This window comes from Xiphophorus couchianus, chromosome 13 (genome assembly GCF_001444195.1).
Source record: "Xiphophorus couchianus chromosome 13, X_couchianus-1.0, whole genome shotgun sequence".
Taxonomy (NCBI): domain Eukaryota; kingdom Metazoa; phylum Chordata; class Actinopteri; order Cyprinodontiformes; family Poeciliidae; genus Xiphophorus; species Xiphophorus couchianus.
The window spans coordinates 11,243,619-11,258,901 of record NC_040240.1 but is presented as its reverse complement, the minus strand read 5'-3'; the positions used below and the strand labels follow the sequence as shown (position 1 = coordinate 11,258,901).

Here is a 15,283-nt window from a genome sequence, read left to right as displayed (position 1 = left end):
CTCTTCTGCAACCATTTTGGCAGATGATATGATTAAAAGTTTACAACTAGAAATGTCTCCCCAGCGCTTTTATGTCCTGTACCTTATGAAACAACAAAAATGGGAATACTAACTGTAAATTGTGTCAGCTATAAGTCTGTCATCATGGCTGTAACGTGACAAAACCATTGAGCTATTGCTGAGACTTTTCTATGACTCGCTAGATGCAGTGTGATGTGGTTTCCTGTAAAAGTTGCACAGATTTACAAATTCAGTGATGAATTGCTCAGCAAATAAAATCTGAAAATGGTTTTGTGTATATTTATTTTTCCAGTCCCTTTTCTCTGATTAACCTAAATAAGATCTGTTAAGTAACAAAATTAGTAAATGGATTTCACCTCTATTGACCAAGACACTTAAAAAAGGTTCATCACACCTTTTTTAAGTGCGTTGAACTTATTTAACTTAAAAATGCCCGAAAATTATTCAGTTGTTTGAAACGATTCGATTTTTTTGTTTCTGTAAAAACCATTTAACTTGATGAATTCTTTTGTTACCATGCAAAAACATACCAAATTCTTTCTCGCAAACTATGTCTGCAGTGTTCCTACAATTTCCAGTTTGGGGGTCTAGATCAGAACGGTTTAGTCTGAAATGCAGAAAGAGGACTACTAGATTTACATTTACGTTTTTTCAAATGCAGACATGTTGTTTCTCACTTAACGCTCCCTCCTTCTGTTTTTTTTTTTTATGGCTTTTCATTTCTTTTGCCCCAGACACACTGCAGTTTTGGTGGAAAGCATCAAAAAGGGACTTCGAGATGCCGACTCGGAGGCCAGAGTGGAGGCCCGGAAGTAAGCCACCCGGATGCAGAGCCTTTCCAGAAAACGCCATTACAATCACTCTGCCTCTCTATTGTTTATCTCTCTCTTCCATCTGTTTTTTTTACTCTCTTCTGTTGTTTGGTGTTTTTCTGCCTCCTCACCCGACTTTTGTCTCTTAAAGGACCTACTGGGGCCTGAGGAACCACTTCCCAGGTGAAGCCGACGCTCTATACAACTCCTTGGAGTCGTCGTACCAGAAGACGCTGCAGTCCTGTCTGAAGAGTTCCGGCAGCGTGGCCTCCCTTCCCCAGAGCGACCGCTCCTCATCTTCTTCCCAAGAGAGCCTTAAGTAATGAATGTTGAGAGCTGCTCGTCTGTTTCTTACTTTAGAGCTCTTAGTTTGCTGAATCTCCGCAGTCGAGCATTTGCACTAAAGTAATTTTGGAGGAAAGGGATTTATCCGATTTCTGATCTTTCAGCCAACATTATGGAAAGCCTCCCTGTTAATTCGCTCCCTGCTCGGGAGATTTTCTGTCCCGTGAATATGTGAATGAATTTAAATGGGCATGCCATTACATACATTTTAAAAAAAAAAAGAACATATTATTGTCATCATCTACCTGTGGTTGTAAAACCACATAGAGCATCTCCTGTCCAACAGTAGTATTTAACTTTAGACTTAAGGTTATTTACCTCATTAATTCAATTAGAGAACTAAATGTTTTATATATTCAGCTCTGGAAAAAATGAAGAGCCCACTGGAAACCTCATAGTTATTCCACCAAATGATTTCTGAGTTAAAACATTAGTATTGTTGTTTCTAAATGAATATGAACTTGTTTTCTTTGCATTATTTGAGGTCTGAAAGCGCTGCATCTTTTTCTCATTTTCTGCAAATAAATGTTACATTTGTGCTAAGAACTTTGGAGACATGTCAGTAGTTCATAGAATAAAGAACAATGTTTGGTTTACTCAAACATTTACCTCTATAAAGAGTAAAATCAGAGTAACTGATCATTTTAAGTGGTCTCTTAATTTTTTCCAGAGCTGTATATAATCATGTTTATTATGATAGTTGCGGCATCCTTACTAATTAAACCCACACATTCAGTTTTTCAGTAAAATAAAACTGTCACGGTCAACCAGTCAAATGACGTTTAGCACAGAAATGTCAGTTTACTCAGATGTTTGTTCATGTGCTGTACAGCAAGTGCACTTAATGCTTGGTTGGGGCTCCTTTTGCATGAATTACTGCCTCAGTGCGGTGTATCATGGAGACTGTGAGCCTTGGTTGATTTGATGTCAGCCTTCAGAACATCTGCAGTGTTGGATCCTATCCTCCTTCTGACAATATCCCATAAAGAATCTATAGAATTAAGGTCAGGTGAACTTGCTGGCCAGTCAGTAACGGATGATCATTACAGGTGTTGTTAGTATTGTTAGTACTTTTAGGAGTGTGATCGATTTCGGAGGCCTGCTGAAAAATGTTATCAGCATCTGGATATAGCTTGTCCAGTCCTTCTATGCTGGGCTCTGACAAGAAATGTCTGACGTTGTCCCTGGTGCAGAAGTTGCTTAACACAAAGACTGACACAGTCATGTGTTGTGACTCTTAAGGCATTGACTCCAGCGGCAGCTTAGACCTTGTGAATCTCCCCCAAACTGTTGATTCTGCTTTTCCTTCACAATCTCACAGAGGTTGGGATTATCCATGTTTTACCAGAATTTTATCCTTCCACTCAACTTTCCGTTAAAATGTTTAAATTTGGCACAAAAAAAGTAATCTTTTGTAGTTTTATTTCTTTTCTTGTTTAGACCAGAACACAGCATTTCTCTGTTTAAAAACTTTTTTCATTATTGTATAAAATATTTTAGTTTGTACTAATGTGCTCTAAATAGGTGTAGTTTGGGATAATAATGAAGAGAAATGTGTAAATTAAATACGTATGTAGGGCTTTTTTTTTTACATTTACAAACCACTTAAAGTAACGTTTTGATGATATACTAAATCTAGATGCTCAGAAGGTTCTCCAGATATTGTTCAGGATACTTTAAAGTTTCATTTAGAATGATGGGGAACAAAAGTTGATTTCACGCCGTCTGCTCGGAGGCGATGCGAACTCTGACAGGTTGTTACGTTGGTTATCTGAGCGTTTGTGTCATGACCCAGTTTTCTCCCTCTTTTATCAGCCGTCCTCTGACTTCCAAGTGGTCGGCCGCTCCGGGGCGAGGTGAGTCAAGCGCACCCAGACAGAGCGGCCGATAACACACACACCGCACCCTCCTTCAACACGTAATCTGAAGTTCAGATCACACACACGGAGAGAGGCAGATGTTTCCTTCAAAATCTTTTCCCATCATTCCCATTTACATCATCTGAACAGTCACCACCTCATGTGATTTTTGTATTGTTACACATGTACATGTTGGTGTATGTGTATGGATGTTTTCTGTGTTGTGTAGTACAGTGCCAGCATGTGTTTGTGATGTTGTTGTTTTTTTTTTTTTGTTTGTTTTTCCTGTATGTCCCGTCACCTTCCATCCTTCTTTCCCATCGTCACACCTGCCCTGCTCCTGCTGTCCCATCAGTCCCTGCTGGTTCAAGGGGCGGGGCTTCCTTAGTCTCCCTGCAGCGTTCCCGCAGTGATGTGGATGTGAACGCAGCAGCAGTTGCTAAATACCGGCACGTCGGACAAACCAGGGGAGCGAACCGCCTGCCCCCCAACTCCTACTCCTCTCTGGGTAAGAGCCCTGACAGGCAAGTTAGACGACAGATCAAACAGAGCAGGCCGTCGGTCAGCAGGAAACGAGATGGCCAGACATCTAAGGAGTCGTCTCAGATCAGTGCAGGGATAAGTTGATGCTCAGATAAAATCAGTTCTCAGGGATGAAGCCACAGACTCGCACTCTTCGGTGCTTGAACCGCTTCTGCTCCTCTTCTCTCCTGCCCACCTGCCCGTCCACCTGTCGATCTGTTGATGTTCTGCATGTTCCGTACTTCTTTGTTTCAATTTGTACACCTGCAGTATTTTTGCAGAAATAGTCATGCTCTTTGAACTTGTTCATACTTTGTTGCGTTACAACAACAATCTGCTGGGTTTTTTTAATTGGGATTTTATGTGATGGACCGACACAAACTAGCACACAGCTGTGGAATGGAAGGGAAATTAAAGCGTTTGAGAAGTGTGGCATGCATTTGGATTCATCCTTTAATCTAGTACAACCAATGGCTGCAGAGATCCACAGTTCAGGTGAAAGAATCTATAAACTGTTAATCATTCACTCAATGGAGAAGTGGCAAGAAGAGTTATCATTGGAAATGGAGGCCATGTTTACCACAAGACATGTAGGGGACGCAGCAAACCTGCGCAAGAGTTTTCCAGTTGGGTGAGGCAAAATAACGGTGTGGCGAAAGACTGACATTGTACATTATCTTGAACACATCATCCCTACAATACAAATACTTCAATACAACCACAGCTACAGTGGAATAGCGTAGTATAATACTGCTAGAATGGCCCAGTCAAAGTCAATACCTAAATCCATGTCAAAATATGTTAGAAAAATTGAAAGCTGCACTTCTCTGTCGTCATCCACCCAATCTGACAGAGGTTGAGCTACTTTAAGAAAAGAGGAATGGACATACTTTTCAGTTTCTCAAGGTCCAAAGATGACAGGGATTGGCCTTCTGTAATTAGAGTTTAAGGTTTTCTTTGAAAATGTTAACTTCAGTGAGTCAAATAGAAATGCACAGCTTTATTTTTTAAAACAGGAAAACTTTTGGAAAACGTAATTTTTTCTTCTTCATGCGGCACTTTCTGTGTCGCTCTGTCACGTAAGAGAAGCTTGTTGTTGTAACCAACATCTGCACGATTCTTTGAGCAAATGGTATGTTACTAATGCACTTTGTGCTCCTTTCTTCTTTCTTTTTCCTGTATCTGCCTTTCTCTTCTCTGCCTCCCATGTTTGTCATTTTTGGCTCCTTGTCTTTCCACACCATTTGTTTAAAATCCTAATTTTCTTCCAATTCTTGTTCCTTATTTCTTTTGTTTGTGTCTATATATTTTTCTGCTATTATTTCTTTTCCTGCTTTTTGGCTCTTTTTGCTACTTAAGATGATGCCTCTGATAAAACGGATGGTAAGATCATCTCACTCTGCTTCATCCCTTTGCTTTCTCCTTTAATCACTTCATCCCGGCTTATTTAAACTATTATGACCACAGCGCCCCCTGCTGTCCATCTTGTATACATGGAAGTTATATGATTTTAATCTTAAACTATCAATCTAACCATTTTGCATTTGATTCAAATATCTGCTTCAGTCAGATATTTTTATGTCAGGGCATACAGGATGTGTTTTGAGTCATGTGATGATAGAGATACACTATAGAAGGTGGAACCACGTATTTACAACCTGCTCCCTTTTTGTCTGTCTGTAGGGACCAGATCAGACAATGGTAAGATTCCTGTTAGATTTGTGTTGGTGTTTGGGAATGTTCTAGGCTAGAAAACCCAGTTATAGATCCCAACAGTTATTTGCAGAAATATAATATAATTTTTTTTCTTTTCTGCATTTTCCATAGTTGAAGAATGATTGAAATAATTATTTTAAAAAAATACAAATGCTCAAGCTAATGTTGTAGTTCTTCTCTTCTATCATTTAGTATTGCAAACTAACAGAGTAGTGTGAGATTAATTCAATAATAATAATAATTATCAACTAAATTTCTGCTTTAACAAAAAAATAATCAGTACTATAATCATAATAATCCACTGATTATTGTACAGCGCAAAGGCCTCCTACTTGATTAAATCCTCCAATTACTTTGCGATATTTGGTGGCTTTAGATTATTTTCTTATTTGCCGCTGAACCATCCCTGCTGTTTGCATCTGGAGCTGGCTGATTGTGAATGTTTACAGAGCAACTTTCAGTGTTAGATGCTTTCCCATCAGCTGCTGGCGCTCCTTTGCTTTTGGGCTTTGTTCTGCTGCAGACGGTGTGCTTTAGGCAGGAAGTCAATGTTTGTCGTCCTCCTTCACACGCAGGCCGAGTTCGTACCAAGCAGCCCTTGTCGACCGCCAGCACTGTGTCAAGCCAGGTGGACTCTCGAGGGCGCAGCCGCACCAAGATGGTCTCCCAGTCGCAACGTAAGTAACTTTTCCACCCCATCCTCTCTGGGCAGAAGATACTTTTCCCTTTGACCTTCGGCGTCGTGGGTGTGCGTGCGTAAGGCGTTTGCCAGGATTCTTGTTTTCTCAGGATTTGATTGTGGAGTTTCACAATTTGTTGCCGTCACGGTAACGATAAGCTCCATGTTAATGTTTTTGTGCCTTCAGGTTCCGACGAATCCGATTGCACGCCAGGTATCCTATCTGTTTGTCGGAGTGTGCTTGTCTTTGTGTCCCACAGTGGGATTGGTGGCTCACCTGCTGCTGCTCTCATTCTGATCAAGGTGTTTCATTAAAAAGAGTATTGTTTGTATTTCCCCCTGCATGCCATGTCTCATCACTGAGGTTGGTTTGGTGAATATGTTGCTTTATGCAGCCTTAGCAAGGCTTTGGCTAATGTCAACAGAAGTATTCATATCTCTTTTTTTCATATTTTGTCCACTTTCAACCACAAACGTCAATATATTTAGGAGTGATGGACCAGTGGTATCCAAACTTTTTGACAAGTCAAAAGTACATGTGGGCCACAATTGCTTTTGTTTCACAATTAAAAGTGAAAAAATTTAAGTCAGTTCTTGACCTGACCAATATTTTGATATTTAAAGGTAATGAAAACGCTTTCAAGTAACATCTGCTAAGAATTGCAACAGGAAAATGACAATAAGAATATTTTTCATGTTCAGATTGTTATATTTTGGCTGAATCTAGTGTGCTTTTTAAAAATTATTCATCATCATTTTAAATTATTTTCAAAAATGACTCGTTTTTGACAAATTTTAAATCCCATTTAAACCTTTCAAGAAAACCATATCGATTAGATGGAAACAATAAAATGATTTTATTTCCTAGGAGCTGGATCTATCTGGGTTTTATGTTTGCACAACATAAAGTAGAGAGATATTGACTCTGTTTAGTTAAGTATTTGTTTACTTATCTCACGTAATGTTGTTAATACAACACTGAATGGAATTAAGTTTTCAGAATATTGTTTAGCCCTAATTAGCAAGTAAGATTAAACTTGAGTTTTATTTTGGGAAGGGTCAGGTAGATTTTGCAGCTGCTTTATACAGGAAGACTGAGGGGAAAACCTGTCTCTTTGGATCTTAAAGGTTGCAGACCTCTGGTGAATCACATAAAATCCCAATACAATAAATTATATGGAATAGTTCAAGCAGCGTGAATGCTGCTTGAACTAATCACGCAGAGATATGTGTGGCGTAGCTGAGTTAACCAGTCGAACACTGAACATTTAGACGGAGAGCCACTTTCAGGTTTTCCCATCAGACTTTTAAACCCTGAATTCCAGGATTCATTTTATGGCTATTAAAGATGTTCCCCATGTGTGTGAGAGAGAAAGACTGTGTTTTTTTCTTTTCTTTTAAAGATTTTTATTTCCTCATTGTGACAGGTAGACCAAACATGCACTGCTTTTCCCAGTCAACCATCTGCAGCTGGTTCAGTTCGTCTGTGCTCTTGTTTTCGCTTTAGCAATTTGATTTGACTAACATGCCGAAGCGTCACCTTCACTGTTGCTTTGAAACACAAGGATGCGCTCCCATCTGACTCTGCTTTCTCGCTCCCATGACGCTTCTGCATTAAGCCATAACTCATCTGATTTAACCCGCTTTTCCTTCGCCTTCCTCCTTACCTCTGCCCTCTCCCCCTTCTCTCAACCAATGGGCTTAATGTCTCAGGATCTCAGTCTGCTAACCCTGTTGGTGGTAAGGCTACAGCGTTACTGTTTTTTTTCTTCCTTCACTCCCTAATTCTAGTCTGTCTGGTTTCCTTTGTTCTCCTGACTTCTCTCTTCTGTCTTTTTACCCATATTGCACTTAGGCAGATCACTTTAAAGCTCCCTGCACTGTGGCCAAGGCATGCTGGGATTTGTAGTTACAGATTGCGGATGCTTAGTTTTCATCCTAATCGCTTCGCTCTGGGAGCGTCGAGTTTTTGCACCTTCTCGTGTTTGGATTTACAAAAGTTTCAGTTGCTTTTTTTATTTTCACTTATATTTGTGTGTCTAATAACTATAAGCAAATAAAAGAAGCAGTAAAAACATAACTGGTCACTTTTTGCAACAAGGCGCCTGATTAGAACCAGACAGTGTGATACTTTGTAGCTTATATAAGCATAGTTTTGTCTTTAATATGTTTAAGTTGGGTGCTTGTTGGTCAATGTTGACGGTGTGTGTGTGTGGATTTAGATCAGTTTTTATCTGTCACACAGAGGTAGAGTGATCTGCATTCCTGTGTTCAAACGTGAAGAGCTGTCGTAGTCCAGCATAATGTAGAGCGCTGGAGCTTTTTAATCCAAACTCACATCTCACACCTCAACTGTTGTCCTGAGGATTGTGGTAGAACAAATCACTAGAGTACACTGCAAAAACACAAAATATCTCAGTACATTGGAAATAAGACAAAACTAACGTAGAAGTAACTTTTCAGCAGAATATAGGAGCTTATTCCTAAATAATGAAAAAATTAATGGAATAAGGCGTTTTTCCCATATTATAAAACATAATATGGGTAGTAAAATTTCCTAAGAAATGCAACAGGAAAATGACAGTATTGCCATTACTTATAATATAATATGTTTTTCCTCTGGTCAGTCATTTCATTTATAATTGGCACTTTTTTTAAATCAATAATAAGGAATTATTGACTTAAAACAAGCTAATATATTGTGCTGAAAAGTTACTTGTAAGTTAATCAACTTGAAATAAAACAAAACTAAGATATTTGCCATTGAAACTAGACTAAAAATACTTGGTAAAGTTTTGTTTTTGCAGTGTAAAAAACTGTGTGGGCTTAGCACTCGGAGACAGGATCCCTAGGGGAAAGAGAACATTAGATTATAAGATTAGTGTATTGATGATGGTTAAAAATCTTCTATTTCAATAGATATTTGGAGTACAGTTCAGCTAAATTTGATATCATAATTTAAAAACTATCAAATCTCTGTTATATATTTATCCATATGAATGAATCCGTGCTAATGTGTCATTCCAATATTAACTTAATGTAGGTTGTCGTCATGCCAACCCCAGGAATCCTCTTTCCAGTCACACCGAACACTGCTGTGTTATCTAATTACACACACACCGTATTTTAAGTTGTTGGCTATCATCTTTACAGCATTCTGTGCATTCATTGGCTCCCGTGGTAAAGATGTACACAAACCCTGAAGATAAATGTAGCTTCTACGGCAGTAATCTCCCACTGGAAACATCAGAAAAGTCTTCAGTTGTCTTTGATAACATTTTATTTGGATTGCAGCACAAACAGAGAGAGGGATCTTTGACTGTCCCGCTGTCAGAGTCACTCCAGATCGACCTGTTCCTGTATTTGAATTATTGCTCTGACTGCAGTTATGGGCATCTGCTTTACTTGAACAGCATGTCCTCTTGTCTTTATCATTTTGAAAACTAGCTGCCTTTATATTTATAAAACCTGGAAGTCAGGAAATAAAACATAAAAGTTCCTGGACATTGATTATCTCGGGAATGAAGTGTGAAAAGATGTAGTAAAGGAGATGGGGTTTATAATTTGAGAAGATCCGAGATTAAAAAAACAACAAAAAAACAAAGTCACAACTAAACAAATTGAGCGTTTGGTTTCTGTTCATGGAATAAATATGTGGAACAATTTGTATAAAAAGAAACCAAAGAGATTTGATCAATTTTTACTTCTAAGAAAATAATAAAGTACAATATTCTATCAAGTTATAATATTGACCCAGAGTGTTGTATCAAAGACAACATATCTTATTTGCTTAATATTATTTTTATACACGTTGCCTGTTTTGTGTTTATAGATGTATAGATGGTTGCTTAGTTGCTTATAGTGTAGCCAATTCACTATTGAGCAAAGGGGTAGACTATATGAGATTTTGTTCTTTCAACCAACTGCTCTTTCTCATTTGAAACTTTTGTTTATATCAACATGTGTCATGTTCATTTAAAATAGCAAATGAATGAAATAAGTGAATAAAATAAAAATGGTTTCAATTCTGTAAATTGTTGGATGTAACAAGTGCTACTGTTAGAAAACATTTATTTCTAAACATGGGCTTAATTTTTTTTTTTAATTTTAAGTGTCAAGTTCTTCAACTGCAAAAATAGGAGAACTTATTTTTAGGGATTTTTGCACATTTTCACCTGGAGTGGCCAAAGGTGCACAGGGTGATTAAATGTTTTTGCACTTGGGACTGAAAGTGCGATAGTGTCTATAAATGTCGTGTCGTCTTTAGCGACATCACTACGTTCCTCTTGTTGGACGGACAGCGCTCTGACTTTCTTCTCCTTGTTTGTGTCTCTTCCTCCTCCTCTTTCTCCCTCTCTGAAGCCGGCAGTCGGAGCGGCTCTCCGGGTCGCGTGCTGACCACCACGGCGTTGAGCACCATGAGTTCTGGGGCTCACCGGGTGCTGGGCGGCGCCACCGGGGACGGACACAGGCGCAGCCGTATCCCCCGCAGCCAGGGCTGCTCCAGGGACTCCTCGCCCACTCGGCTCTCCGTCGGTGAGTACGACTCCGCTGGACTGAGCCCGTAAAACCCACGACTTCTGGTGTTCCTGTGTCATGCTTATGAAGGAGATGAATAAACACGCTTTGTTTATCAATACCAACTCTGCTTGATTTTCCGTCTCCTTCTCTCCTCCTCCCATTGCTTCCTCCGTCCTCTAGCTCCTTCTAGCTTTAGCTCAAACTACAACGGTGCCAGCAGAGGAGGTAAGGCTCCAGCTCCGACCTCTCCTCATCCTCAATCACCCCCCCTATCGCTCCTTCATCACCTTCAAATCCACCATCCTAGCCCCATTCACCTGCCTCAGCTTCGTAGATCTCCTCTCTCTAATTTGTCCGACTCCATGGCTGTGCTTGTTGTGGTGATGGGCGGCCATATTCAGATGGACATGTTTCCTCCTGTCCATACTAATCAGCAGTGGCTGTGTAACAAGGATCATGTTAGGTGGCGACTACCCCGGGATGGCTGAGTAGCTGCTGAAGATGAACAGAACAGTAAAGATGAGCATGCATTGCTCATCCTCTCACCCACTTGCTTCAGTTGCTAAATTCACCTTGAATGCCTCTTTTCTTTTTTCTAATCTGTGTGTAGTGAGGGAAAACGAATAAATTCTGAGAATGTCAGGCTGCTGGGTTCTGCAGGCTTTTTGCTCCTTAGAGATGCATCTCATCATGATCCTCCCATTAGCTCCCCTGCATGATGCAAAAAGCATGATGCCTCCACAGCCATGTTTCATCATGAGGCTGGTGTGTGCAGGATAATGTGACGCATTAGCAGTCACATTATCCTGATTGGTCTTCAATTAACAGAAAATAGGTCTGCATTATATTTTTCATATCTAACAGTTTGACGGTATTAAAATTGTTAGGACTGCTGGTGTTGAGATGCTTCCTAAGGACCAGTCAGCCTGGCTCATTGTTTTTTCTTGTTTGATATGTTTGTCACCTTTTCTCTTTTCTGTCTCATGCCTTCATTCTTCTTATTTTGCTCCTATTCACGTCTTGTGTTTGGATTTCCTGACTTCTGGTTATCCGTTTCACTGTACGTTTTGTCTTCTTACAACCACTTTCCTCCCTTCCACTTTCTCCTCTCCTGTCCTGCGATGTACGTTTGGGTGGCGTTAGCTCGAGGCAGTCGTATCCCTCGGCCCAGTATGAGTCAGGGCTGCAGCAGGGAGGCCAGCAGGGAGAGCAGCCGGGACACCAGCCCCATACGCTCCTTCACACCTCTTGGTGAGTAGCAGTAAGAGGCGAAGTGCAGGGAGAATTAAGATGAGCGAGTCTGCAGACATGACGTGATCTTTAGGTTCTTTAGGTTTCAACCTGTGCATATATGCGCATTACAACACATTTTCCCACCTCTTATACTTTTTTTTTTACATTGCATTCAAACCCTCAATAGACATAGGTGTATATTAGGTGTCCATAGGTGGACATTAATTGTATTATCGTAATAAATCTCTTATCGTAACAGTTGGCTTTATTGTTGCCACAATAAATTCCAGTTAATGTTTAAGAAACCCTGAACTGTCCGTATTATCTGGATTATTTGTACTGTTTTTCTCCACTGTTTATTAATGGTGTATCACTAACAATCTATAATTAGAATATATGATTAAATGCAATTAGTGTGTGGATTTTAGTGATACAAATCACACTTTCTTGTGACTGGTGTCCTAAATGGTTTGTTTTTCAAGAGTAATATTTGTGTTTGTGCTGTGTCATGCAGCCAAAGCCATGTAGATACATAAAAGAAATAAAAACAGTTTTTTTTAGTGTCACTTATTGTAATAGTACCATAAAATATTGTGATAAAACTTGGAAGTTCACATTACCCACCTCTAAACCCTCAGTGCATTTTATTGGGGTTTTACGTGACAGACCAACAAAAAGTGCTGGATGACCAAAGAGTGGAAAAAAATAACTTTTAACATTTTTACTAATAATAACTGAAAAGTGTGGCATGTATTTGGACTCAGCTCCTCGTAGATTATCAGACTGGAAGATAAACCTCCCAGGTATTTTGCAGCCTCTCAGGACAATGTGTTGTCACATTGTGTAGCTCTATCTACCAAATAGTCCCCAACAGATCCTCCCACCTGAGCTGCAGATCTCTGCAGCTCCTCCAGAATTACTATGGGCCTCTTGGCTGCTTCTCTCATTAATGCTCTCCTTGCTATGTCTTGGTACTCCCTCTCAAAATCTTCCCAGTTTGAGATGGTGAACTGAACAGAGCTCTGAGAGACGGTCAAAACTTGGGATTTTGTTTCATAACCCAACTTGCTTTAAATTTCACCACATTCTGCTGTTTATTTACTAATGTTCTCTATAAAATCTCAGACGCCTCCACAGAGCAGCTGGATTTATACTGAGATTAAAATATTTACAAGATGACTCTTATGTGGAAATCAGATGACTTCTTATCCGACAACTGGCTGAAGACATATGCACAACACACTTTTTCAGACTTTTCTTATTTTTTAAGCTACTTTTTGTTGGTGTTCCATATAAAATCTTATATCTAAATCAAATACATTCATAATATGAAACAGTTGAGGCATATTGAATAACTATAGTATAAATCATTGCTCTGAGCCTGCTGCAATAAGTGTTGCTCTTTAGCTGACTTTCTTTCCGTGTTCACACGCTGCCCTCACTGTCACATTCCTGCGTGTGATTCTTGTGTTTGCGTGAGCGGCTGTTAAACTCTGTGTGTGTGTGTTTTAATCTTGGTTGCAGCAACTCGGAGCTACTCCCGCTCCACTGGAGCGCTCCACACACCTGATGCTTTTGGGGCTGCAGGTGAAGGCTGAGTACATCTATTTCTTTGCCCTCCATCCACCCCACCTTCTTGGCCAAACTTCTCTCGCCGTTTTTCTTTGATGTCCTTTACAGCGCCACCCATCTTGTCCTGCTTGTTCGTGCCTCATCGATCATTATTTTAATTTGGTTTTTTAACGTTCTGCTCTAGGATGTTGAACCCCCTCCAGTGGAATCGCATGCTTCCGCCCGTTCAGTTGCCAGTTGATAACTATTTTTCTGTGTTTTCGTTTTTTTTATCCATTTGTTTTCTTAATTTAGCTTCGACCCTTCTCTGCAGGATTGCCAACATGCTCTCTTTGTGTTCTTAAGCCATCCTTTCTTCCCCCAGTGGCAAGTTCAGTGTCATCTAACAAGTCATCACATTAACTTCCAGGGTTGACAATCGGGATGTGATGTTGTGTGAATGTTGGTGAGGAAGAGGATCATCTGTGGATCCGGCTGAATGGAGGACAGAGAGCGTTTTCCTTTTATCCTGAAGGTTTATTAACAGCTTGGTTTTCCATATTTTCCCTCCTCCCTCTCTTTGCGACTGTCTTGGCCCACAGGATCGGGTTTTGGCATCAGCCAGTCCAGTCGTCTTTCTTCTTCGGTCAGTGCCATGAGGGTCCTCAACACTGGCTCCGACGTAGAGGAGGCCCTCGCAGATGCGCTGGTACGTACAATAAACTCTGAAACCTCGCATGGAGACACACTCCAGTACTCTGCAAAGAATGTGCAGCTTTCATCTCCTAGGGTGCATGTTTGCGTGTTCTCTAATCCCGGCTTCTACCTCTGTTTAATGCTGTCAGCTGTTGGGAGACATGAGATCTAAGGTCAGGTTCCTCTCCTGGATCATACCTGTGTGTGTCGTGTGTGTGTGTTTTTGTTGTTGTTGTTGCTTAGATGTGCTCCTTTAGAATGTGTCGTGTTTATTTTCTGCCTCTCCCCCTCCCCTTAAGCTCACTGGTTCTTTCTGTCTTGCAGAAGAAGCCGGCACGGCGACGGTACGAGAACTACAGCATGTGTTCTGACGACGACGCCAACAGCGACGCATCCAGCGTCTGTTCGGAGAGATCCTACAGCTCGAGGAACGGAGGGGTCATCCCCACCTACATGAGGCAAACTGAAGACGTGGCTGAGGTAGACACCGAGGGAAATATTTTATTTGTACTTAATTTGACAGACATCACAAAGATTTGCGTGATTTTTGTTTTCAATTTGCTGCAAGTCAAGTAGGAGACTCAGCTAATGTGTGAAAGTCGCTCTGGTCACATAAAACCAAAACTAAACTTTGTTCTGCACAAACAGCGTGGTGGAAAACTAACAAAATCCTTAATAAACCATTTGCGTTGTGCAACTCGGTGGTGGCGGCAGCAATTTGAGGTTGTTACGTTGCTAATGGGAAAAATTTAAAGGTTACCTTTTTGGATACAGTGTATTTTTTACAATACAAATACTATAGGGCTGAACAATAATAAAAAATTTTTTTATATATATATATTAAATTTTTTGTAAAATCTGGATTTCTTTTCACCAATTCTGTCCATGGGTTTCCATAGTTCAGAGTGATTTTAGCCCACCTAATAAGTACTGTCTTTTTTGACAAGTGATAAACTTTGTATTCAGGTCTACATACAGAAGGAATGATTGAAATGAGAAAAAAATATTAAGATATTTTCTGTCATGTATGTATTTTTTAATTAAAAACAAAGGTAGGAAGTTGAATTTTGGATTGAAGAAAGTCTAAAGCAAAAAAATTTCAAATCTTTCAGCTGTTTCTTGCAGAGAGAGATGAATCTTAACCTGCCTCGTGTTTGCTGTGATTCCCAGGTGCTCAACCGCTGCGCCAGTGCCAACTGGTCTGAGAGGAAGGAGGGACTTTTGGGCCTGCAGGCTCTGCTTAAGAACCAGCGCACACTCAGGTCAGCCTCAGAACAAACACGTTTTTTTTGTTGTCGTTTTGTTTTTAAAGATAAACTCATGGAGGG

General features: G+C 40.1%; 1 protein-coding gene across 33 annotated transcripts in view; it reads left to right on the top strand.

Moving 5' to 3' along the window:
* clasp2 (cytoplasmic linker associated protein 2) overlaps positions 1 to 15,283 on the top strand; it is a 60,260-nt gene that overhangs the window by 30,274 nt on the left and 14,703 nt on the right. For 5 of the 33 annotated variants that reach the window (XM_028035960.1, XM_028035950.1, XM_028035957.1 and 2 more), the window contains 17 exons: positions 756 to 833; positions 985 to 1,152; positions 2,994 to 3,034; positions 3,393 to 3,545; positions 4,919 to 4,942; positions 5,243 to 5,260; positions 5,851 to 5,952; positions 6,142 to 6,168; positions 7,668 to 7,694; positions 10,317 to 10,490; positions 10,656 to 10,700; positions 11,619 to 11,726; positions 13,233 to 13,295; positions 13,862 to 13,968; positions 14,105 to 14,128; positions 14,280 to 14,435; positions 15,126 to 15,217. In XM_028035960.1, the coding sequence (XP_027891761.1) occupies positions 756 to 833; positions 985 to 1,152; positions 2,994 to 3,034; positions 3,393 to 3,545; positions 4,919 to 4,942; positions 5,243 to 5,260; positions 5,851 to 5,952; positions 6,142 to 6,168; positions 7,668 to 7,694; positions 10,317 to 10,490; positions 10,656 to 10,700; positions 11,619 to 11,726; positions 13,233 to 13,295; positions 13,862 to 13,968; positions 14,105 to 14,128; positions 14,280 to 14,435; positions 15,126 to 15,217 (1,407 nt within the window). The remainder of the gene's footprint in view (positions 1 to 755; positions 834 to 984; positions 1,153 to 2,993; positions 3,035 to 3,392; positions 3,546 to 4,918; positions 4,943 to 5,242; positions 5,261 to 5,850; positions 5,953 to 6,141; positions 6,169 to 7,667; positions 7,695 to 10,316; positions 10,491 to 10,655; positions 10,701 to 11,618; positions 11,727 to 13,232; positions 13,296 to 13,861; positions 13,969 to 14,104; positions 14,129 to 14,279; positions 14,436 to 15,125; positions 15,218 to 15,283) is intronic. The other 28 variants (XM_028035964.1, XM_028035969.1, XM_028035968.1 and 25 more) reach the window with 22 other exon arrangements.